Here is a 27,657-nt window from a genome sequence, read left to right as displayed (position 1 = left end):
TGTTTGGTCCATTTTTTTAAATTTTTATATGCAATAAAAACTCATTAGTATTTCTTAATCGACATCAATTTGAAGCTTCACGAACTACATAACACCAAATAGAATAGGAGTAGTAAAAAGAAATCCATTATTATTCCATAAAATTAAAGGTTTATTTACTATAATTAGAATGATTCGATTTATTTCAAATATGCGCCGTTTTATTCAATAAATTATTGATATTTTGAAGGTGACTTCATTCTGTATCTCTCATAGAACTCCTCGTCACTATTGACGAAAAATTGAGACATTAGATTTTCACAATCCTCTCTTGAAGCGAATTTTTCACTTGGTACCAGGTTTGGACTATAAGATGGTTGCATAAGAATTTCCCAACCAAGCTTCCGAAGCTTTAGACGAGTCATTATCGATGTATTTGGCCTGGCGTTATCCTGATGGAACTCAATTTCGCTCCTATTACCCAAATCTGGCTGTTTATGGGCGATTCCTTTAAAAGCTCCAATAGTTGATAGTACAGTTTCAATTTAATCAAGTTTTCTTAGTACGAAATCTTATCTTTCTAACGCCATTTAGCATAACCTGATTAAATTTATACAACGCGCGATACGGGTAACAAAAGCCGTCTATTGGAAATATAAAGGATTTATTTTTATCAAGTTTCAGCTATTAAATCTTACGTTTGGCTAAAAAGTAGGTCAGTAGATGAAGATATATAAGTTATGTACACTTGATGTATACATTTTATATATATTCACATATATTTATATTTTACATATACATATATATGTATTTTGTGTTCAGAAATATTATTGTACCCAGACACCTATAAAATAAAGAGTTAGGAATTAATGTCATCCTTTTAAGTTTTATTCATTTACTGCAATTCTGTATCCTATGCAGATACTTTTGAATAGCAATGTTAAAATAATATATACAGTTTGCAGTATTTGTAATTGATTTAAAATCAATAGAAATTTATCTCTATAAAACAATTTTAACAATAATAATGATTAGATTTTCCATTACTAAAGAAATAAAAGGCTATAGAAAATAATCATAAAATCCTCAAATGAATAAAAAATCATTTTTTTTAAATAACATTTGCCATTTGCCTAATGGCCACATAAAATATGTAACAATGCACATAGCTATTTAAAATAATTCCCTAGAAATCATTCGGATATTCCATTGATCAATATTCTTCTCCGAAGATATTATGATAGCCTTAAAGTATGATTATGCACATATTTACTCAAGTTGACTAAAAGACCAAACCGCTTACACTCTTTGTGCAATTTATCATGATTTATCTGCTTCCTTCCATGATTAAACATAAAACAGTAGTAGTGAAAAATATATCCAGATATACAAGGGCGGGCAAACAAATGCACAAAACAGCTATGGACACAAATCAATCACAATTGGACAAAAACTCATCCTTTTAAAAATGGAATTTGACAAAAACTACTACACTTACTCGCAAAACTTTGAAGATGGAATACTATAAAAGCTCCTACTACTAGTGCTGGGGCTGCCGCTGATGCCGCTACTGCTGTTATCCGAAAAGATACAAAACCAGTAAAGTTTAAATTTGCACAATTTAAGCAGATTTAAGTGCAAAAACAGAGATATAAGAAATGCATACTTGGCCAAATGGCCAAATGGAAACATGGCACCAGTATGCGCGCTACTAATGGAAAAGTGTAAAAAATGGTAATTTTAAAGGCTGCTGCTAATACAATGGCACTTGGGTACAAATGCACTAACGAAGCGACGAAGCTGAGGCATTCTGGTTAGTGGAATTTAAAGCAAAAAGTCGAGATTTATCCGATAAATGTGACTGAGCAACCGCAGAACGTATGCGTTCCCTAAATGGCATAGCATTACATTTCGTATGCGGACACAAGACACTGATGAGTGCAATCAAGTGTTAAATAATTTTTTCTTTCTTCCTATTCCTATTCCTGTTGTTTTGTTTTGGTTTTCACCATCAACAACTGGCCAGATACACAATAATTGCGTTGATGGATGGCACTGAAGAGGTTAAAGGAATAGCCTTAGCTGTTGTGTAGCGCGCTGTAGTGTTATGTAGTTTGGGTAAAAACTAAAAGGAAATGACATACCATAGTCCATCGTTCATCGTCCATCGTCCATCGTCCATTGGTCAATGGTTTAAGTGGAAGTTAGTTTTTATGCGCATTTTTAACTCCTCGTATTCTTAAAGTATATTTTCAACTTTCCTTAGAATTTTACTACTAAACAATAGTAAAGAATTTTTATTGCAACTAAAGTTGTTTGTGCCACAAGGCTTAAATAATTTTTATTTAAAGGAAGTTTAAATTTTTATAAACTTGTTACTTTGAATTAAATTTATACTTTTTTATGCTCAAAAAAAAAAGTAGTAATTTTTATGTTTTGTTCGGTTTACGAGCTATAATATATAATATGAGAAAAATATATTAACAAATTTTATTATTTAATTTTGAAATTTTATTATGAAATAACAATAACTTCCGAGGTACAATAAAAATTGTAGCTCATTTAACTATTTCCAAAAGGACTAACATTACTGCCTTTTAAACTTTTAACTTTTATTGAGGGTTCATTGCTAATGAGTTTAAAAACAATTTAATTACCAAATTAGTTTGTACTTTATTAGTTGCTGTGATTATATTGTTCTTAAATATATAGAATGTATAAATATTTTTTTTCATTGGTTTATTTACTAAATCTTTCTAAATAGAAATTGATAATAATTAGGCGAATCTTAAGAAACTAACATGTATGCTATTGAGTTAGTGTATTCATATATATCAATGATTTATACCTTCTGCTCAAAAAGTACGGATTTTGTTGTTTGTTAACTACTCCTTAAATAATAGACTTTTTTCAAAAAAAATTTTTTTTTGTTATGTTGGTACACCCCTTCTTGACATATAGTACAAATTTGAGCGCCATCTGTCAATTAGTTTGTTTACAGCAGCTGTTAATGTGAAACTACCTCAAGTGCATTTAGCGATTCTTTCTATGGAAAATTCTTGTTGTACGCAATTTTTTGACCAAACACGGCACCACTGTCATCGCTCAGGCACCATAGTCCCCAGATCTGAATCCGTGCGACTTTTTCCTGTTCCTGAAACTCAAATGGCCTCTTTGTGGTAAGCGTTTTGAGTCGATTGAATTGGTAAAAGGAACCTACGAAGAGTGTATGGAAGATTGGGTTAAGCGTTGGCATATGTGTATCGCTTCAGAAGGAGCATATTTTGAAGGAGATAAAATAAATTTGGAATAAAATTTAAATTTGTGTGTCTTATTTACAAACTCCGGGTACTTTTTGACCAGAAGGTGTCACACATTTCTTTTTTATTTTTTTGGACCTCGTATATGAAGAGTCTCAGGGATTATATTCAAATTGTTGATTTTAAACTCGTAGTATTATAAATTACTATTGTTAACTGTTACATTTACTTATTATATTTTAATTTTATATAATATAACTGCAACTGATATAGACGTCATCATACGCTTATACGTATATAAACAAAATAACTACGACTATCCTTTAAATATCATTAAACAAAAAACGAAATACTTGAATAAATAAACATTTATAACGATTTATATTGTAAATTAACATGAAAATATGTGTAGGTATGTATATAAATAATTATGCGATATAATAGCATATAAGGTAAGATGGCATTTATTAAGTCAATTTACAATATTAACAAAAAAATAATATATCAACACAATGTATATATATAATTATTTGTTATATCTTTGTAAAAATTTTTGAAATAGAATTTTCATTTTTATAATTAACTCGTTAATATTACAATATTTCACTCATTCACAATTCCACAAATCTTTTCAGTTTTTAAGTAAATTCCATTTTTACTACCCATAAAATATTTCTTTGGATTGTATTGGAGAGGATTTTCAGTTTTCTTCGTCGGCAATATACGATAATTCTGCAATACCATTACCAAACCGATCATAATAACCAATCTACTAAACCTAATACCAATACAAGTATGAGGTCCATCGCCAAAGGGTATATAAGACATTGAGTTACGTTTTTCCACTTCCGATGGAGAAAATCGTTCTGGATTAAACTCTTCTGGGTTTGGAAATAATTCAGGATCATGATGCAATGCATCGATAGGTATCACTACATCCATACCTTTTTCAATCACGTGATTTGTATTCGGTATAACATAATCCTTAATTGCTCTGCGTAATGTAAATGCTACGATAGAGTATTTTCGCATAGTTTCTATATAAAAAAATTAATTCAATATAGTTTCCTTTTTTCGTTAAAATATATCTAATTTTAATACTTACCATTTAAAACTTTTTCCATATATTTCATTTCATTCATTGCTTCGTATGTAAATTTTCCTTCATAACGTGCAAGTACTTCCATAATTTCCTCTCTAAGTTTATTCTGCACCATTTGATTCAGACCCAATTCATATAGACAAAAACTCATTGTACATGAACTCGTTTCAAATCCGGCAGTGAAAAATACATATGCTTGTGCTGTTATTTGCTCCATAGTTATAGGATCTGCCGTATCTGAATTTTTTAAATCTATAAGCAGGTTTAAGAAATCCTTTCGTTGTGTTCCAGTTTTCTCACGATATGTTACAGTTTCACGAACAATTCGTAAAAAAAATTCTCCAACATCATCGAAATGGAATTTCATACCCAATTTTCTTGCCAAATCCGGATAAGAAACTATAAACGAGTGCACAAACCAATTGTGTCGGTAACGGAATCCTTTTATACCCATCACCTTGAATTCTGCTTCAGGATTCGTGAGACTATTACAATTTAAACCGAAAGCAATACTTCCGATGACATCTACTGCATATCGTGCTATTAAATCCGCAAACTCAATACCCATTTCAAATGAACCGGATTCATGTGCATCTCTCATAACTTCAACTAATTGGGTGGCAACATCAACTACAGTTGGAAACATAAATTTCATTTTTCCTGAAGTAAATGTCGGAGTAAGTTTAACTCGCATATTTCGCCATTTTTCATAATCCAAATGCATTATACTTGCTGATATCGGATCATCCTTCTCATTATAATAAGTTCCACGATTGGGAAAGTACTCAAAATCTTTGATGAGTACATTTTTTATAAGTTCCAAATCGAGTATGACGATAAAAGACCGTAAAAATAGATAAAAACCAACATATTTTGCTTTTCCTTTGTATTTGTTGTAATATTCTCGAAAAACTAGAAATATTGGTTTGGAAAGCCTCATTTTGCGAAAATTACCGAAGATAAGGTCCGGTTTATCGTGCAAAATACCACGTTCTGCGAAATAGGAATATCTCTTACGTAACAGAAGATAAATTCCTAGGAGGATAAATGCAATCGAATAAATTAAGACTAAGAGGAATTCCATAGTAATGTTTTGCAAATAGATTAACTAAACGAGGACTGATGGTGTGTAGACAGTTGAAGTATTTATAAACGATAAAGATGTGATTATAACATCAATTATAAACAATTAAGGGTAAAAACTATTAATGTTTTTATGAAACAATTATTTTAGATTTGTATATAGTGGAACTACTGCATATGGCACTACACCTTAAGAATATGTATTAAGCATTGTTCAGATGTAGTTTATATTGCTAATTGATTGCTAATATTGACTAATACTGATTTTCTGAAAATGTGGGATACTTATGCACATATTCATCATCCTTTTAAAGCACTTTATAAATTTAAAATATTAATGTCAATTTTAATGTGATACTAAATTAACTGAACATAATCGAAACCACATAGCCATTTTGAAATAAAGTTTTTATAGAATATTATAGATTTGACCTCTGTTTAATGATACAAATATAGGAATAAGCAGTCGTGCATGAGTTGTAATATATTAAAGGTTTTGAAAAGAATTTTGTGGTATATTTGAATAATGTCTAAGATATTTCTTAAAGTCTGTAAACTTTTATTTGAAACCAAACACGACCATTTAAAAAGACCAAGGCATAATACGTTTTTCTGATAAATGCACATTATGGGTTGGAATGTCGATGACCTATGTGATTAATCAAGAACGATTTAGTAAAAACGCGAGCCATTTCATTGTAGCAAGCAATATTTTCTCTTAAGTTTTAGGTTTCAAAAAACTGCAAAAAAATAAGTATCCTATTCTCTGATACTCCAAAAGTAACACGAATTCCACTTTCTCAATAACATCTGCAACGTTTTCGAAATAATATGGGTATTTTCGTGCATCATTTCTTTAAAATTGTATCTTTTTTTACCAGAAATTACCTCTTAAAATAGTACATAATGCAATAAACAGGTAGAAACAAAAAGAAAAATAAAAACAGATAATAAAAAAGATAAAAGAATTGTGAATATATTATATATGATGATGTCACATTAAGCTGGTATAACCTTTCATTTTAATCTGGATACCATGGAACCCAGGAAGCAGCGGTTGTCTCATTAGATTCCAATGCTTATACAAATGCGTTTTTTTTTGGCAGAATGAAGCTCTAACTTCAGTGCTTTTGGAATTCTAAAGTCGTTTTAAATATTAAATATATATCATATATTAAATATATGATACCACGGAGCTCTGGTTATTTGACTAAGTAGTCTCTTTCGTACTCCCTGTATTTTCTTGTTGTAAAATGAGTACCCCAAGTTCCATAGTTTAATACCATATACTCAGATAAGCTTAATGATTGAATTGTTAATTAAAACGTTATTTTCTAAGTATAATTTCGAATTCCTGGTAATAAGATACTATGGTACATTGTGACCGAAAAGTTTCCGGAAATAAATAAATAAAACGCAAAATTCTTAATCTTCATCAATATTTATTTTATCTCCTTCAAAAATATGCTCCAATTAGAAGCACGATACAACAAATGCTTTCAACGTTTCTTCCAATCATCAAATACATTTTTTTATAGCGCTTTCCGGTATGGCTTTGAGTTCCCTCTGCGAATTCTGTTTTACGTCTTCTATGGATTCAAAACGCGTTCCTCTGAGTGGTAATTTGAGGTTGGGAAACAGGAAAAAGTCACACGGTGCAAGATCAGGTGAATACGGTGGCTGTTCGATGGTATTTATTGAATGTTTGGCCTTAAAATCGTTGATAATGTTGAACAAATTGAGGTGAATCGGAACAAGCCGGGCGTTGACACGTCGCATACACAAATTGTCCACCAAAATCAAACGAGCCATCTCACGACCGATGCCTAGCTCTCGTGCTATCTCTCTAACACTCACATGAGGATTTTTGAACACGATTTCCTTTGCCTTTTCAATGTTTTCGTCGGTGGTAGAGGTCGAAGGTCGTCCAGAACGCGGCATGTCTTCGACGGTCGTACGACAGTCCTGAAAGGCTTTGTACCACTCATAAACTTGAGTTTTCGATAAAACTGATTCCCCATAAGCCTTTTGTAGCATTCGCAACGATTCTGCACACGAAATTTCGTTCGAAAAACAAAATTTGATGCAAACTCTTTGTTCAATATTTTTTTCCATTGTTTTTTTCGCAACGCACTACTGAGGTGAACTGGTTTCAACAGCTGCCGTAAACGAACTGTCGTACAAGTCGGCCATTTTGGCATAGTAGATTAAGGACGGCGTGCTGCAACTACATAAACTTAAAATATCGAAAAATATACAGCGCGCGAATTTTAAATGAGAATTTCCGAAAACTTTTCGGTCACAATGTACAGATAACTAAAGTTATCTATTGGGAAAATAATGAATTTGTTTTTAAGAATATTTAATAAAATGGATTATAATAAAATAAAGACTATTTTATCAGTTTAGCATGTCATCTGTAGTGTTGATTGATATTAGGACGAGTAAATTGATTTCTAAGTCTAACAGAAAATTCCAGAGATCATTAGAGTATTCTAAAAACCCTTTTCAATTATTAATTTATGTTTCTATATAAGACTAAACTGTTAAAAATTTTATTAGTACAAAATCTCATTGGACTTATACAACGTGGGATACAGAATATAATAAATATAATAAATATATTAAAATAATATAATAAAATAAAGACTATATTATCTGTTTAGCATGTCATCTGGTTTATATAAATTCATATTTCGGGTCATTTTATATTTCTCCCTTTTATGGCTGTTAGTTGTTTTAGGGGGAAACTTTAAAACCCAAATTCAAAAACTAGATATGTGATTTATTCTACCGAATTATTATTTAAACAATCTTGAATATGTTTTTAAATGCAATGAACTATTTATTACCCTAAATCTCTCAGATGAGATATAATAATTTCTCTATTAATTCTCTATTAATCTATTAAAACATTATGAGAAGATCGAGTGTTGTTCATGTAGAAAAATTCTTCGAAAAATCTGAGTTGTCATACATACTAATACTCTATGCTCCATACTTATATTACATATATATTTCACAAAAAAAAAAAAAAACAAAAAGATATAACATAAAATTATAAAATATAAAAAAAGAATATAGCTAATAAACTCTCAAAGAATAAGCATATTCCCTTTCCAGATATCATAATTTTTATTCCTATAATTCGAAAAAAACTGCAATGCCTCTTGCATTGCAAATGAAGTTTTAATTTGCAGTAAAGTGTTTAGTTAGCAAATAATAAATTCAACATGTTTCAGAAGTTTCATTGTTTCGCATTTTGCAAAAGATACTTTTAATTGCCATCGAGCACTCGTGCTCGTACTGCCTGATTTCCAAGTAGCAACATCATCTGGAATCGCAAACAATTTAACAACTCAGTTACTCATGAAACTGAAAAGGTGTAATTTCAAATGCAATAAACACAACTGCAGTTTTAACTCTAATGAATTTCAGAGAACAGATTGAAAAATTCATTGTCGTAGATACTTAAAGCTGTTCGGAAGACGAGCGTGGGTGGGCTGGTACCTATGTACAGCGAATGTTCGGTGCTCAATTCTCAGAGTTATGCAGTCACATACTCGTACATGCATTCGTATCTTTCGGAAATATTTATTCAAATAACTAAAAACATAAATTCTGCATATTTATGCATCTGAAATGACATACAAAAGCTACCGTCGGCTTCATACCCCAGCGATTATGTCTCGTATTTTCAGTTTTATTTGTTTTTAAGTATTTTTCTTGACTTCCTTCAACTTTGCTCACAATTCACTCGTACAAAGCATTTTTGCAGTGAACTTGTGTAATTTTTGTTGTTTCTTACTTAATGTTCCTGCTACCAGTACAGATTTCTGTAACTGCTGCTTCATATGAAATGTAATCCTTAAAGCACTTGTTCTTTGTAACTTATTCATTTAAACTAACTTGTAGCATTAAGTCTTTTTTGATGTACCTATACAGGGTAACACTATGTAGCAAATATATATACTTACGGAAGCTTTTTCTTGCTTTTATTAACTACTAAATATTAAAGATGAGATTAAACGATAACGACTCCAGCTGATTCTGTGAAATGCAGATTACAAATTCTGCCCATATTAACTGTTTTCGTTTTTGATTGTTACGAATCGAATTTAATATCTTGTTTTCACCTTTCCTTAAACCGAATAAGTTTATTAACCTCAAATTGTCCTGGTTAGCATACGAGAATCTCTCCCAAAAAATCTCTCTCATAATTCGTATCATACCACTGTTTCCTTAAAACATAATAATAGAGTTTATTTTTTCTAAATAAGGTTTTAAAACACAGAAGTACTTATATTAGTAAGTATTATATACTTATATAGTAACATAGAGGAGTATTTAACATATAGTAAATATATAAACAGCAAGGCAAAGCTTAATTACGAGATCTTATCTAGCAGATCAGCATTATTTGAGCTACAATCTCAACAAAATATGTTTGTGTTATATGAACAAATATCTAATTTGCTTGGAGGCTTATGAACCGTCTGATGACATTCTTCGTAACTGCTCAATTTTAAATTCTACCAGGAGGAAAATACTGGCTGGACAACGTTTAAAGACTTAAGTGTCTTCTATTCAAGCACAAAAGATATTTCATTTTTCAAAAGGTATTTCAATATTTCATTGCAACACTCTTCTACTTTAGGAGCTTAGTATTCTAAATATAATTTCTATTTTAATCTTAAAGCAAGACTTCAAAGGTCTTCATTTCCATTTCCATTTTAATCTTAAAGGAGGACTTCAAAAGTGAAGTCACAGTTGTTATGATAGCGCTCCGTTACAAAAAACTCTCAGCTAGGCGGTACAATTCTTTCTGGGCACGATTATATACTATAATGCACGTAGAGAGTTAATGTTTAAATAAAAATTCTATAATTATAAAGAATTCACAAGCTAAATTCTCTTATCTCATTAAGAAACTGATATTTAGATGATCGGCAATGCTAGTAAGTACTACTATTATAAAGCAGGCTTCAAATTTGTATTAAAAGGTATGTTTGATTTAGTGCAGAAATGAATATTAAACGAAGAGTTTTATAATAAAGTAATTGATTAATTTACCAGAAAAACCGACAAATAGTGTTTATACTGTTTACAAGTAATTGTGAGGTATAAATGGTATAAAAAAATACATTATTTTTAGAGAAACACGTTATAAATTAAATAAATGTTTGTGTCAGGTGTGAACATCCAGCCAAAAAGATTATATCTCATCACTGCTGCTTATAGATATTTGACATAGAAAAGAACTGCAAAGTTATTTACTTACTTCAGTTTTCGGTATTTTTTTTATAGAATTTATATATATAAGTTAACTTTATTAAATAAAACAAATTATTATCTAATAACAATATGAATTTTAAATTTACAATATCTGTTGCATAGTTCTTCGGAAGATCTGTGGTCCCTTACGCGTTGGCGACGAGTATCGAATTAGATGAAACGATGAGCTTATGTGCTATATGGCGATATTGACATATTAAGCGCATAAAAATTCAGCAGCTTCGCTGGCTTGGTCATGTCGTGCGAATGGAAGTAAGTGATCCGGCTAAAAAGATGTGTAATTTGTGACTCTCAGGTGGAAAACGCGGCAGAGGACGTCCACATCTTCGTTGGAAAAGATCAGATAACCAACGATTTAGGGGCAATCGGTACTACCAACTAATTGGGCTGGCAGGCAAAGGTTACTTGACGCTGCCAAGGACAACTCACGTTTGTAATGGCCATACTTAGTTGGCCAAACTTAGTACAGTTTGTATATATATATACTCGCATAGTTTGCGATTGATAGTTATAGTTTCTTTCTCACATCTACTAATTAATCTCTGACGTCGATCATCACTTTTCTGAAACTTCATTATAGAAGTCTTTGAAAATTAAATTTAATATTAAATTAAAATTTACTATATTAAGAGATCTCTCTATTAAACTTGTTCATAAAATCATTTTGCTTACCAAAGCCTTATATGAGTTACCCTGTATTTGAACGAATTTTTGTAAATATTTTCATTCTCAAACGCATATGTCAACAAAAATTCATATTTTTGTACATAAACAAACACTCACACGTACTTTGGTATATACAATTTTGCAGATACAATTGTACAAATTTGAAATTTTATTTCAAATGGATATTTCTGACTTATTTGTTACATTTGTTAAATAAAATTTAAATGGAATTTATATTGAAATTTTATATCCTGCTAAGCTATTTGAGATTTGCATTTAAATTATTCACATATTAACAGGTACAAGTATATTTTATTGTAACACAAAACAGATTTTAAGATTACTTAACATATTTTGAATTTATAAATTAAATTATTTTTTATCAAAATATATAATATTTACAATAGTAAAGTATAAATAGTTACATTAATTCATGGCTTTATTAAAATGCTTATACATAGTAATTAATAAATAACATGTAATTTTATTAATAAAATATAAATAATCATGCGTTTAGGCATATGTATATTAGAAGCCATACATAGGAGTATAATAATATCCTATCAATATAATATGATCTTAAATAATAGAGACTTTGTTATTTTTACGTATCGGGCGATTTGTCCCTTACCCTGCGTTGAAGTTATTTTTAAGATCGGATGATATTGCTCTGCACACTTCTTGAGGATTTATGTTAGTGAACATATTATACTTTGTACTGCTATATCACTTTAAACTGATAACGGACACGTTCGTTTTTAGAGGAGTTAAACGTTTTATGGACTAAATTCGTCAGAGACATAATAAATGCTCAATCATTTGTTCCTTGTTTCAATCTTAGCAGCTTTTTTATAAATACCTATTCGATATCTATCAGATAATGTTGAACTTTAGGTGATTGAGACTTTTCTCTGTTAAGTTTAGAATATCTGTTCTTTTGTGTCATATGTTTGCCAGTGTTGCAACTTATATGTTGTTGGATTGATCTATCTGAGTTGCAAATTCTATGTTATTAGATTGATCTATCTGCAACTTGTATATTGCTGGATTGATCTATCTGCCAGTCATATTCTGTATGTGTAGATGATTTTTGTTTAACAAGACCTTTAAAGCAGTTAAAAGGAATATTCTTCACTTATCTTATTTGGAGGCCAGTGGCGTAAAGACACTGAAATTGGTCTTTTCTTTTTAATCGTTAGTGATTCGGAGGTGATTTTGCTAGCCGTAAAAATAAAGGAATTGCTCTATATTGTCGTATTAGCATCGTTGCAGCATATAAACTTTTTTATTTCTAAAAAACTTTTTTTTAAAAAATTAATAATAATCTAAGTCAATGACTATAAATGTTATTAACAATCTTAACTTTAAACAAACATACTCCTTTCATTATTCCAGAGCCCTTCGGTAGGGTAACAAATAGCTTCACATATAACTTAGTCAAGATCCTGAACACATCAAAGTTGACGCTATCCTTAACCTTAGCAGAAGCAGTATTAAACTCTACACTGAACTTCTTACAGGACACTGTAGATTCAATTACCACATGAAGAATTTGCGGTAGAAAGTGATTCCTGTAGACTCTGTCATGAGGAGAAGGAAACATCACAACATATTCTATGCAACTGCCCAGCGGTGACAAGGCGTAGACTTGATTACCTTGGAAGCGGGATCTTAGTCCCAAATCAAATAGGGTAAATAAAGCCCACAGCAATTATGAAATTTATAAATAATCTATAGCTTTTTTAGATCTATATAGTATAGATCTTTTAGGTCGGGGTGCATTCATAGCCTATTATTTAATAAAAAATAAAAATAGAAAATAACTTTACACGTACTTTGTGTAATTAATAATTTTAAAAACGTTAAAAAATATTTCTATTATTAAGAAGTAAATATCAATTTACTTTTAGCATTTATCAATAAGTAATTTCCAATTAATGCATTAACTTAACTTTATAACTTTATTAACTCATTTTTTATGTTGTTAAAGTTATATTAATAAATTGCATTAAAGTATTCTCATTATATCCCGTAAAAGTTTCTCAAAGTTTTCTTTGACTCTTGTTTTTAACTTGCTTAATTTCTTTTAATTGATTCTTGTTAATTTAATTAATGCTTTTTATCAGCAACATCTCGATAGTCCACATCGATAAAAAGCAATAATAAAAACAACAACAACAATATTATGAGAATGATATGATATCGCTTTTATTATGCGCTTATGTAGACATTCTGACTTAAGCATTTTCATTGTTGTTCCTTCCTTCCCTACCATCTGCTGTTGTTACACTGAGAAATCCTTTTTATGTTATTGGCATTGCTTGAAAATCGTTCACTTTAGTCACATTTATGGGCCTCCAACAGCAGAAATTGTTTACTGCAGCAACAACAAGAAATGCAGTAGCAACAATCGCAACAACAAGGATGCAATGCTTTTATTTAATATATCAACCGATAAGGCAACATAAACGGCACCACCAACTTCGATGCTGCGCATTAACACATTTTAATCTGCCCGATATCATGTCCAACAATATTTAATAATTGTGTGAGGTCACAGGAGCGTATCTCATGAAAATTCTATAGTAGACAACAAATGCTTTCACAATAATTACTACATGAGCCCTGTTTTTATTATGATAAATTACTTTAGACCAGTGACGTAATCCGGTTAGAAAGAGTAAGCGGATGGGGCGGAATCAAGAGGTCAGATATATTGGAGAAACTTGTCAACTTTAAAAAAGAATTATGTCAAAGAACTGAGAGACGAGTTAGTTTAAGTTTTTAAACTTAGAGTATATTTAAATAAGACTTTTGAAAATTATACCAGAAAGTAAATTTCTTATCTGAAGCTTCTACTTTGTTTTCATTGGAGTAATATTTTATATTAAGGGTTCCAAGCATAACCTAATATATCCATTTATCTTTTTCATTATAAGAAATTTTCTGTACGCAAATGGTTTCTCAACCATATTAAAAAATAGTAAAATTCAATGTCGCGAATGTATTAAATCCCGGAGAGTGAGCACATAAGGAAACGTGTGTAATTGAATTTAACTTAACAAAAACACAATACTAGATGTCCCGCAGCCTTCCCGTGGTACTCCTAGATAGTTACCTGGTATCCTTTGGGTAATAATCTAATAGTGCGTTTAGCGAATCCTATTTCCAGGAACTTAAGATTGGATTGTGGATATCGTTTTGCATCTGCAACATAAAATTAGCCTGCAGTGCAGGATGTTTGCGTCAGTCCAAATGCCGGTAACGGGTTGTTATGAAAATTTACGTAAGTAATGTAAAGTAATTCGTTTAGATAATTAGAGTAAAAAAAATGAGAACTCCTTGAAGAGGTTTTATGACACCTAATATCTCCTAGCAGCATTACACACGAAATGCGTTAAAGTAGTTAAAGAAATCGAATGCTGTAAGAACGTTTGCAACACAAATTATTCGACCTCTTGGACATTTGGAAGAGGAGAGCAAAGTGACATCACAGCTCGCATAACCAGGAAGAGCAGCTGCGGTACACCAACAACAACGAAGACCTATGAAATTGTACAGGATGGAAAATGAAAACAGACTAAAAAATAGACAGTTTGAGCTTCGTGCTCTGTACGATATCTTGACGAAATACCAAATCAGCGATCCTGAGTAGGCAAACCGTAAAATATTGGGGTGGTCTTGGTGGATTAAAATCTCATACTGACTTAAGTTTTCGATTGCTTTACACCATGTTTAAAAAAAAAGTATAGTAGAGCTTTTCGAAGATGACTCAGACAAAGCAAAGCACTAATAACACCTTACTCCTACAAAAACATTCTTAAATTCTCAAAATGTAATTTAAGGATGATAACGGGTTTCATTACAGGTCATTATGGTCCGAAATATCACCTTCATAAACTACAATTATCTGCTAACTCGGAATGCAGATTATGCCTCGAAGATGAGGAAACAACCATGCACATTCTTTGTGACTGTCCAGCTTTAATAACGCACAGAAGAAACCTGTTTCATAAGGAATTTCTGTCACCAGAACAGATTAAGAACTCTTCTCTAGATTTAGTTCTAGACTTTATTCACAAAGCTTTAAGGGGCTTTGTTTAATCAATAGTGAAACTGGTACAATAGGTCTTTTCTGGCCGCAGTACCGGCTGTTGGGCAGTTTTCACGAATACTCTTTATTATTATTTCGAAGATGGCGACATCAAAACTTGTTAAATATTTCTACTATAATAGGTGGCTCTTATTTAGAAACAAAGATAATAGCACAGACTGGACTAATAAATCCCGAAAATATAGTAAAAAAGATGAGAGTTGACCCAGAGAGTTCTCAAAATGAAGAAATTAGATCTAGAAAGGAGAACGAGAAATTAAAATAGTAAATAGTGCAGACACCAAAAAAAAAAATGCGTTGAAAAAGTGTAAGTCACTTAAAGCCAACATAAAAGAGACGCTCCTCGAATTAATGCGAAAGCGATTGCAAGGGGGAAGAACTCTCGCTGAAGAGGAGATGTTTTAGTCCGTATACTATATCTTAATGTTAGAAAGTCGGACACACCATTTCGACGACGTTCGCTTTAACGATGCATAAAGCATTCCACCTGCTCACTACAAAAAAAAAACTCTTTGAGTATTGATCATCTTCCTATTAATACTGCAACTCTTCCAATTTGTAGAGTTTGTAGAGTGAACAGTTGGTAAAGTTTAAAAGATTAAATTAAGGAGACTTTTTAATATATTCTTTCAATATCAATTTAATTCTGTACTTGGTAACAATTTCTGTGATCCACCAAGAGATGATAAATTCAATTATTTCACTAAACTTCTTCAATTCCGTCACCGTTTGCTTGTAATTGTTATTGTTCATTTGTTATAAAAATAATTCCGTTGGCAATTGCAGTTCCTGCAGCTAATGCGGCACACTTCATTGCATTGCCATGTCAACAACAATATGTGTTGCAATTAAATGCGAATTTCTAAAGACTCAGCCACTTTCAATGTACACACATACACACATACTCACATGCACTCCTCAATCAGCAAGCAGTTATGTATGTAGATGTGTATTCAAGCACTTTATTTGCAAATGTAACAGAGCAGAAGTGCACAGGGTCAACATCATTTATGCACTCACACAAATGCAATTTGCGCATGCTATTATGTTTCATGCCAATTTCAATTAATGTAACAACACATATCCTGCTGGTGTTGCTGCTGCTGCTGCTGCTGCTATTTATGCTATAGACGGCATAGCAATTGTTGTGCTTTAACCAAATGGCAATGATGATGAGTCCATGAAATAACAAAAGCAAAAACGAAAATGAAAAATACAACAACAACAGCAATGGAAACAAAAACAATAATAATTTCCCCCAATTAATTTTATTCATTTAATGTGTTCGCACAAACACACGCACAACGCACACAACGCACACGACGCACATAACACACTCAGTGCAATTAAGGTCATTTAAGTCGGCATTTTTAATTCATGTTCACATACAGGGACATTGCACAAGTCGCTCGGTTCCATCTTTGATTTACATACCAAAGTCCAAACAAGCATTTAAATAATTTATATAGAATAGAAAACATGTAAGAATCGTTTTATTATACATATTTACTTTTCTTTTTTTTTAGTTTTTATTAAATATCAGTTTTGCAATTGTCACAAACAATTAAAAATGCCATTCTTACATTTTGCACTTTATACCATCGCACACAATCATTGTATAATACACACACACAAACACACACATACACAAATATACAAGAAATAAATTTACAAAATATTTTTGAAAATATTTTCATCAATATTTCATTATTTTATGCTTTCATTTCATTTTGCTGCCTTAATGTTTCCCTGCAGAATTTTGCACAAATTGTCGACGACAAATAACATTCGTTTGCACCCATTTTGAGAGTGCATCGAGTACGTTCATCCAATAGTCAGCCACCCATGCAGCATGAATTCCTTCATGCTGCCACCGCCTGCCATTGCCCGCCATCGCCCGCTATTGCCTCTTCCCGCTGCGTAATCAGAACGTAAACACCATTAAATTGTGTCTTATTGTGCAGCATCAGCGTCAGTTGTTAAATCCTCTTTTGCTACATATTCCAGCTTTTTTACTTCACCTCTTCCCCTTTATCTGCGCACACCGCACACTAGTGGTTCTACTATATTCAATATGCGAATGCACAACTTTAGTTTGAACCTCTTCACCGACTTGCAGAGTCAGTAGTGGATGGCATTGCTATGAGCGACACACAAGCACACACACACACATACAAAATGATTTACAAACACAGAGCAAAGTTTATGATTACACTTTACAAGCACAAGTAATACGAATTCAATTCACAGTTTTTGACTTTTATTGCTTTTTAATTGTGGGCACGAACGGAAATTACATTGTGTACAGGGTGTGCTGTGGCATTATCTATGTATATTGGTAAGTTTTGTAAACTTAACCTTACTTTCGTTAAATAAATGACGAAATTACGACACATTTATAAGATCCTAGGTAAGCTGATTTGACAGCACATTTTAGTAGAGTCATGAAGGTCCGACTCTACGTGAATACTTGCCGTTAAGGCTTAACACGACAGTGTTCTTTACACTTGCATCGGCATATTGCCCTGATGAATGCCCCTTTAGAATTCTGAGGTACCAGTTGAAGTTTGTGTTTCGGAATAACAACCCCCTTGATGAGGAGCGATGTCGAGATGTTGATGTTTCGGTCACATCACCTGGTTTAGTAGAGTCAACTATTTTGAGCAACTTGATTATTTAGTAGAAATCACTATACAATATACCGAATAACTCCTATCTAAATATATCATACAATAAAAATCGTCGTTTCGGTCAGTATTAATTAATAATAGATTATTCTACGAAACCCTTATTTTCCTCCTCTAACCGGCGACTATACTTTCGAATCTGTCAAGGATTTATTCTATCTCAGCACTGCCGACTTCTCTGGCTTGAAAGACCAGATGATGATTTTCCAGCGCGAAAGATTTTGAGGCAGCAGTCAAAAAGCCTAAGAGGTAGACTGTGGTGTCATTGAAGTTATCAAGTTAATGTAACACTAACTGCACTTGATGTAGGAGAAAGTGCGAACACAGCTAAGGCGGTTGCTGTGTGCCTCTGATAACGGGTTGTTATGGCTAATTAAGTAAATAAGTAAGTAACTGGTAGGTGTTATTGACGTTACTTTTAGAGGAAAACAACGCTGATAACCAGGTATGGATTTAATTTTTATAGGACTTTTGTTCTTATTAACTAACGAAGTTAACGACTTTTTAACATTTACTTTTTCTATATTAATTAGGGCAATTTGCCACATTTTTCAATTAAAATGACTTGCGATTTTTTTTGTTTATTTTAAACAACTATTCACAAAAAACGCAACTGCTTGAATAAAATAACTGAATAAAATTATATGATAATAATTATTATTTTAAAAATTTAACATTTTTCACTAAACACCCTGTATTTGAAAGTAAACCCGCAAGTGAACTGAAATCACAAAAAAAAATTGCATTTAATATTGAAGTCACAAAATGTGCGCTAATTGAAAACACTTGCAATATTTATGACCCAAGCAACATGTAACTGCAACATCAATACACTAAAGAACAACAAGCCACTAACATATTATAAAGTAATTTAAAAATGTTGCTAAAACACTTGACACATGCTTAGCCAGAGGCAACATGTTGCCAAAGTAATGTCTAGCTACGATAAACTCTAATGATTTGTAGTAAATGTGATACGAATACGTGCGATGCGAATACCAAAGGCAACACAATTGTGTGTAAATGTGTTAATGTAATTGCAATCGTATAAGTGGTAAGTGATATATAGATTTATAAGTATGTATATATTTGTACGAATGTAGTTAAAGCAAAAGAATGATATTTATTTGATTATGTGTTTTTTTTAATAGTTGGTGGCACAAATGAACTTCATTATTTAGTAGCGTAAAACATTTAAATTAACATATATACATGCACAAGAATATATACATGTGTGTATGTATATGAATTTATAAATCTGCACATATAGTGGCAAATGCTTAAGAAAATTTTAGTATAATAGTGTTGTTGAAAATATACATTTTATAATATGCATTCATATATGTGTATATATTTTATTAGTGTTTTTGTTATTGTTATGCTTATTAATGGAGTTATTGTTGTTATTGTTATTTTTGTTACAGCTAACTGGCTCTCGTTGCAAGGTTTGTAGTATGATATGCATTCACACAGCACAGTATGTGCCCCCCTTTCAACTTCTTAAGTGGAAACTTATATTGTATAATAAGTTTATTTGCTTTTGCCTTTGCTTTGGCAGCTCACATATCAGGACAATGATAGCGGCAAAAACAACATGCAGGAGGGAAATACATACAATAACAACAACAGGCAGCAGCAGCAACCAGCAATAGCAGAAGACACAAGATCAAAAGCAAAAGAAAAAGGAAAAGTAAAAGAAGAAGCAAAAGTAGCATCTCCACAGCAGTGAGCAGCAGAGCAGCATTGTAAGACATTTAAATGCTGTAAGGAAATATTGGAGCCACACATAACCAACGGATTGCCACATATGAAGCAATTTTCATTGAGTAAAGCATTTGGCTGAGTAATATATGAGGGGATGAGCAAACACTGAGTGGGTTCATATATACGTATGCATGTGTTTGTGTATAATTTTATTTATTGCGTATTGTTGCGTATTGAATTGTTACTGATTTTGTGTTATTTCTGTTTTAAGCTGTTTATGTACAAATTTCACTTTACTTAATTTCGTTACATATTTCATTTGTTCGTTGCGTTGAGTGCAGACATTGCAGCCACCACCAACCCCAACTTGAAGTTTGAAATTTACTCAACAACATATTCATTGAACAAGAATTGCAACAACAATAACAGAGCACATGACATGGCAATAATAATCATCGTTTAAATATTGCTCATTCCTTGCAGTCGTTTTCCATAAAGTGCTGCTTTACTCTACCTCCTTACTTTAGCAACATTTGGTTGGTCGTATGTACATATTTTTGAACCTAACTGCCATTCGGATTGTCTGTCGTCTTGTCGATTATTTGCTTAGCAACATTGTTGCACTTTATTCCTATCGTAGCGCATTTTTATTTTCGTCCTTGGTACCTCTACGGTCTTGGTTTATGCTCGTCTTTAACAACAACTTCATCATTACCATCATCATCGTCATCGTCATCATTTCGCTTGCATTCACAGTCGTAAATTGACGTTTCAAGTTAACGTGCGAGTTGCGCTCGTATTTTGGCATTTTTATTATTATTTATTGATGTTATGTGAGTTCGTATGTAAATGGCATTTATAAATTCATTTCGTACGTTTCGTGTTCGTTTCTAAATTTGCTAAACATTCGTTCGATTGTTCGTATACATATGTATGTGTGTATGTAAGCAGAGCTCAGCGTTGGCGCGCGTCTTCAAGTTGTGTTAAATCGAAAATGTATTTTATTCCGATCCATACTACGATTTAATGTCTTATGTGAGCGCTTACTTACTTACTTTCTTACTTACTTTCATACTTACTTACTTACTCATCTTTTACACATTTGTGCGCTGCTTTTGTGCTGCAGCAGCAACGTCGCATGTATTAACTGTTATTTAAATTGAAGCATCACATTTTGTTATGTGTTTTTAACAATTTAAAATACATTTTGCATAAATTATGATTGAGTGGGATTTCTTTGTTTTTTGTTTTTTCTTTTATTGTTTTTATTATTTTGTGTTTTGTGTGTGCTTCGACTTAATTCTGTCCAATATAAATGAATAAGTCATAGCAAGCCGCTTAGAGTGCGGCACTCACCATGAGTACAATTAAGTGTGTGTGTGTGTGTGTGTACGTGAGTGTTTATGCAAATGCTTGTGTATTCAAGTGTATCAAAATTACTTCATTAACGTGTGTGTCTCATGCTGTTACATATTTTTTTCCTCAACATATTTTCTCATTATTATTGTTTTTTTTGTTGACTTATTTTTAGAATTTTTAACATACTTTTTTTGTTTTTTTGTTACTTTTAAAGTGTAATTGCTAATGTTGTTGTTTGGTACAATTACTAATGATGTAGTATGTCACTATTGCTTATATGGTTGTTGTTGTTATTTTTATTGGATTCGTTGTTGTTGTTGATAGTCTTGCTGTTGCTATTCTTATTGCATTCGTCGTTGTTGTTGTTCTTGGTAGTTTTGCTGTTTTTTCGCTGATGATGGCATAAAAGGGCATGAAGTTCACGTACAACATCATCAATTATAATTTAAAAATGTAAAATGATTGCTTTATGTGTTTCAGTCTATCCCATTTTCTTGTGGTTGTTGTTGTTTATTGCCTTTTATTTGTTTTGATTTTTGTTGTTGTTTTTTTTTTGGAATATTGTGTGGTGCTTTTAAGTAGTTATAAATTGATATGTAATGAATTCTTAATTGTGATGACTAATATTATTTTTACATACTTAGACACATTTTTTTTCAATATAAATTTATCAAAAATCCAAATAATAATAGGAGACGACGTTAATTTTTTTAAAACAATATGCAAACATTTTGATTGACTAATCTCAAAATCACAACTTGTGGATGCCTCTTTAACATTCTTTCTATTATTTGAATTGAAAAAAGTTATAACAAATAAATTAAATAATATTTAATGTGCAGACCATGCGTCTAGATATTCTCAGAATCAATTTGACAGTAGATAAATGTAAATAGAATAAATTTGACGATTTAAGTAGACACAGTTTTTTCTTCTATATACACACAGTGTATTCTTCTTTATAAATGTTTTTTTTAATATTTAAAAAACAATAATAATATAAAATATACTAAGTAAAAACCTAATACATTACCTAAAGTGTATTAATATTTTATTTAACAATATTGCGAAAAAAATCGAAATTAAACATTTCATAGAAAGACTTAATACGTTACCTAAAGGCTTAACATTTCTTCAAATACATAAAAAGCACAATTTGGTTTGCAAGAGCTTAAATGCCATTTACAAGAATAGTTTTTTTGTAACTTTATTATTTATTTTTTACTTAGTTACTTATCTACTCACTTACTAATTGGCCATAACAACCCACTATTGGGTTTAAGCCTGATGTAGCATTTGTCTCCAGGCGTCTCCGCTACATGAGCCCCGTCTTTAGTCTCGTACATCATGTACGGTTAGTGCTTTTTTACTGGAGTCACGGTTTAACTTTATGACTTTTTCCTCCAAATACTGCTTTAAATATCTATTTCGCTGGAGCGCCGTCATCTATTCTCACGACTTGATCAACCCAGAGAAGGATATTAATTCGCTGTTAACGGCGAATAATATGATTTATATAATTAAAGAAACCTTTGCACCTTTGTTTCGAGTTCAAGCCTTTTCCAAAACCTCTCTAACAAAATACAATAGTTCATCTTAAGTAAAATAGTCACTAACGTCGAGATGGATGTACATATGACACTATCTATTCTTCAATATATGTATCAAACGTAATATTTCGTAATAAGAAGTAGAAATATATTTGATAATAAGTGCTTCAATAGAGCAGCTACTTGTTACCTTGTTGCAATATTATTTTAATTCACATATATTATAAAAATGGCATATATATGAGTAAGCAATGTAATAACTTTCAATTACAATTCATATTGACTTATGGCCTAAACATTCTCATTTGTTATTTTGCCACATGTTGTATTTACATATAGATGATATTGCGATTCGCGGATAAAATATATTTTTAAATATTTGAAAATCTTTATTTTCTATGGAAGATATATATTTATATTTATTTCTTTTTGATATATCGTTTTCTGTAGCACACCTTTAGTTTAAATAGAGTCTATAGTTTTTTTAACGTGTTTACTTACTTTTAAGGTTCAACACAACGGTGTTTTTAACAAATGTATCAGTACAATGCAATGATAACCGCTCACATTTAAATTCCTATTAACTCTGCCGCTATCGCTGGTTCAATGTTTTACATACTGTTTTTTCACTGATCTGACAGTGATTACAAGACTGTTTCTTCAGAAGTCTGACAGAGATAACGAAAGTGGTTTTGTTGGATTTACTCAGCCTTATTTCATGACATTATACCAGTAGATAACTCGTCGTTAGTATAACTCGTCTCTCCCAAGGAAATTTGTGGGCATCACTATGGGGAAATAGATGCCTAAGAGCGAAAGTGCTGACAATAATATCAGCACACGCTCTCTCAACTTAAGTAAACTCAGATTTATTACTATCATCTGAACGGATTATACTACTGTTATAGAGTAGTTACACTAGTACATTTTATAAAATGCAAAGCTGACCCTTGTTTTAATTACTTTGTTCCGATATAGAAATGAATTACGGTTGTTAAAAATGGATCAGCTGAGTTTCATTAAACTAGAATAAGTTCAATTTAAAAATTTTAATCAACAAAATCTTATTATAGCATCAATCTCTTAAATTAAGAAAAGCAACATATTTTTATGTATCGATAAATAACTGCGCTGTTAAATTCTGTAACATGTACTTGAAAATAGTATTTATCATGAAAAAAAGCTTTGAAAATTAATCGAAAGTACTAGTTTTTATATATCGATAAATGACTACTTTGATGAGTTCTTTTTCATCACCTTTTTTGTTTTTAATTTGTTTTCGAAATTCAATCGATAGTTATCGTATTTTTTATCGCTTTATTTGACGATAAATGATTATTTATGATTAAGTTATCGCTACACTTATTGGGTATTATCTCTTGATTAATAACTAGTTCGATGTATCCTACCATATGTATGTAACAATAGTAAATTTCTATTTACTATTTGTCTTTAAAAAGAGAGTTTTTAAAATCAAAACGATAATTATCGTTATGTTCTTTATCGTCCTATCCATTGCAAATTATCGATTTATCTATAGATTAGTCGAATTGAATAATTCGATGAATCATTTTTTATTACCTCTTACAGTTGTTTTAAATAGAGACATTTTTGAAATTTAATCGATAATAATGGTATTGTCTATTATTGGCCTTTCTATCAATAAGTGATTAATGATGATTGGGTTGTCGCTACACTTCTCTTGTGGATATGATGTGCCAATGATATGTTTCATAAAACGCAAAAATTAATTACACAACTAAATAAGATATATATTATATAATGCTATTTAAAGATGAGTAAAATATTGTAAATGATACAAAATAAATATCAATTTCATTTTATTTGTGATGTCTCGTGCACACTTAACCCTTAAATACTTTAATTCAACAAAATTTTCACAGTTTGGAAATTAAATGAATTTTTCATGGAACTGTTCTTGAATGAAAACCAGAAATATATAATCACCAAAAATGAAATAAACCAAAAATAAAATAAAAAATAAAAAAAAGCACAAATGCGAGACTGAAATACTCTTTTTAAACGTGAAAAATCCAATTAATTATTTTATATAAAACTCAACAACCCTCATTTTTTTCGGAAACATTATAATCAACCTCATCAATTAGTGCCACCCGCTCATCAACGGCAAATAACAAAATAACATAAGAAAAAAAAGTGGAAGATGAAGATACAGCAGCCACAATACAGCAACAGCAGCAACAACAACAACACCGACAAGAACAACAACAAGAACAGCAGTAACATCACTACCAGCAGCAGCAGCAGAAGAAGAGCCGCTGAACCAACAACAAAAAGCAGCCGCACCAAATGATATAGCATTAAATTGTAAAATACAATATTTAAGGGAAGAAGAAGCAAAAATGAATTAAAAAAAGCTACCCAAAAGCAAACAAACGTAATTATAACAAATTAACCCAATGCAATGCATAAATATAAGAAAAATTCAAGATAACGTGCTAACACATACATACATATATACGAAAATACTTAAATATGAACTGAACTGAACTAATACAAACGTACAATTGCATACCACAAATTAAAATGATTTTCATTTTCATTCATACAAGAGGAGAACACAAAACAAAAACAAAAACAAATAACAAAAGCAAAAACAAAAACACACAAAACGTTGGCATCATATCACAGCAAGCAAACCAAGTATAAATATAATAAGGAGAGCCATAATAAAGCGGCGCATCATTAAATTAAATAATAATCACTCGTAATAAAATGCTGCTTGCCTTATTAATGTGGCAAACACGCAAACTCACTCTTAATGCGCTGCTGACTGTGTTGAGCATGTTTACTCAATAACTCATTTTTGAAAAGTTTTGCTCAAACATATAAATAAATTAAAACTTACTACAAAAAAACAAAAATAACAAAAAACTCAACACTGTGCATATAAATCATAAAATACGCGGCGCAATAAAAGCAATAAAAATGTGCTTTAAAAATATAAATTGAAAATTGAATGTAATCACAAAGCAAAGCATTTTTTATCTGATTTTATAGATACTCTTTGTCATAAACATACTGACATGTATGCGCTGTATTCGAACTGTAAATATCAGCAATAAAAGTAACAAGTTGGCAATAACAGCAGCAGCAGCATGATGTTGCTGCATCATGACGTTTAGAGTGTGTTTATAAACATTTTGTTCTTCGTACATTCATACGATTTTTAGCAACAAAATTTATACGTGTATTTAATTAGTTGTTATTTATAGCAAATTTTCGGTAATTGCTTTTAATAATTTTACAGCATAATATATATTATAAAAATGTATATCTTTGATTAAATTGATTAATTATCATTGATTAATAGGGATTTGTTAATTAATTTATATATATACAAATCAAAGTATTTACAAATTCTACTAATATAAAAATTTTTGCTTCAATTTTATTTAAAATTTTTGCAAATGAGTTGTTGTTGCACGAGTTTTCTAGAGAAATAGTCAAGAAATAATAAATTAAACGCAAAGATCTACAAAACAGATAACATGAAAGAAACGAAACCCATGTTTTACGAAGACGTATACATGGGTTAGGATGTCGAGAGGTGGTGTTATTTTTAGAAAGGTGGGAATTTTTTAGAAGAACAAATGGGCTCAAAACAAAGTATCCAAGTAACTTTAATGGAGCGAGTCTAAACATTAATTGGAGTTGGTATGTGCAGTGGAGGAGGAAAGCAGATGGTTGACATCATAGAGGGTTGACACATATGCTATAGTTAAGTAACAATTTAGCTCATGGCTATATATTGATTTCAGTAGAACCGGGCATTCGTGCTACACGTGTAAGATATCGTTCTTCTGAAGCAGTGCAATCATGATTTTGGAGATAATACTGCACATTTATATTCGACTCCAGTGATCAAGTTCAATATATCCATAATATGGAGAAAGACATCGACGGGTGCATCTTGGAGTTAGGGCTCTACTAAACCTGACACAATTGGGGTGTCGTGTCCACCTGTTAAGTACACAAGAAAATATTACTTAGACAGCAGTTGGTTATGCACTTTTACAAAACATATTATAGATTCTACATAAAAATAACCAACATAAGACATGCAATGGCAGCCGATCGCAATTTGTAAAGCCTGACAGAATTAGATGTTATTCTACTCTATCTTGCAGAGCTGTGGTGTACTGAAGCTACATAGACCGTAAAACGACGTTCTATTGTTTTGTATAAATCCAACAGAGTTATTGCGACGTTTAATACTGATGACTGTTCTGATGAGTAAGAACACTCAAAATTTTTGTCTTTTCGTTATAGGGATTATCATATATTTCAAATTAATTATTTTGTTATAATCGAGTAGCTGAATGTCCTATTTTTTGTTATAATATGTCTTATATACATTATAATATTTTATATTATTTTATAATATTTATATTTTAGTATATATTATCAATATATTTTATTTATATTTTGTAATTTACCGTTTTAGTGACCAATTTAAATTTAATTTTAAACCAAATTTTCGCACTGACTTGTTACCTTCAGAAGACTAAAGACTATAGACTAAAGTAGAAAATTGGTGAAAATAAAATATATATTTTTTAAAATAATTTAAAAAGTTATGTTTTATAAAAATAATTTATCAAATAATCCATTCAAAAATATAGACAAATATTTCTTAAATAATACAATAAATATAATTAAAATACCTTCAAGTCTTGTACACATATGCTATCGTTGTTCTAAATAAATTCATTAGCAACATGCTTACCGTTTTTTACCAAAAGCTTAACAACATTTCACTTTGGCAACATGTAGCTAAAACTATTTATTCGTACACAACGGCAATAACAGCAGT

General features: G+C 31.1%; 1 protein-coding gene across 1 annotated transcript; it reads right to left on the bottom strand.

The window, feature by feature from the left end:
• Positions 1-3,792: 3,792 nt before the first annotated feature.
• LOC119684304 (cytochrome P450 6a8-like) lies at positions 3,793-5,431 on the bottom strand. Its single transcript, XM_038098318.1, has 2 exons — positions 4,345-5,431; positions 3,793-4,276 (listed from the first exon to the last, which is right to left on the bottom strand). The coding sequence occupies exons 1-2, from the start codon at positions 5,423-5,425 to the stop codon at positions 3,843-3,845; spliced, it is 1,515 nt and encodes a 504-aa protein (XP_037954246.1). The 5' UTR covers positions 5,426-5,431; the 3' UTR covers positions 3,793-3,842.
• Positions 5,432-27,657: the final 22,226 nt, after the last annotated feature.

The sequence above is a fragment of the Teleopsis dalmanni genome, chromosome 2, assembly GCF_002237135.1.
Source record: "Teleopsis dalmanni isolate 2A chromosome 2, ASM223713v2, whole genome shotgun sequence".
Taxonomy (NCBI): Eukaryota; Metazoa; Arthropoda; class Insecta; order Diptera; family Diopsidae; genus Teleopsis; species Teleopsis dalmanni.
Note: the sequence above shows the minus strand (reverse complement) of the source record. Positions and strands in the feature narration are given on the sequence as shown.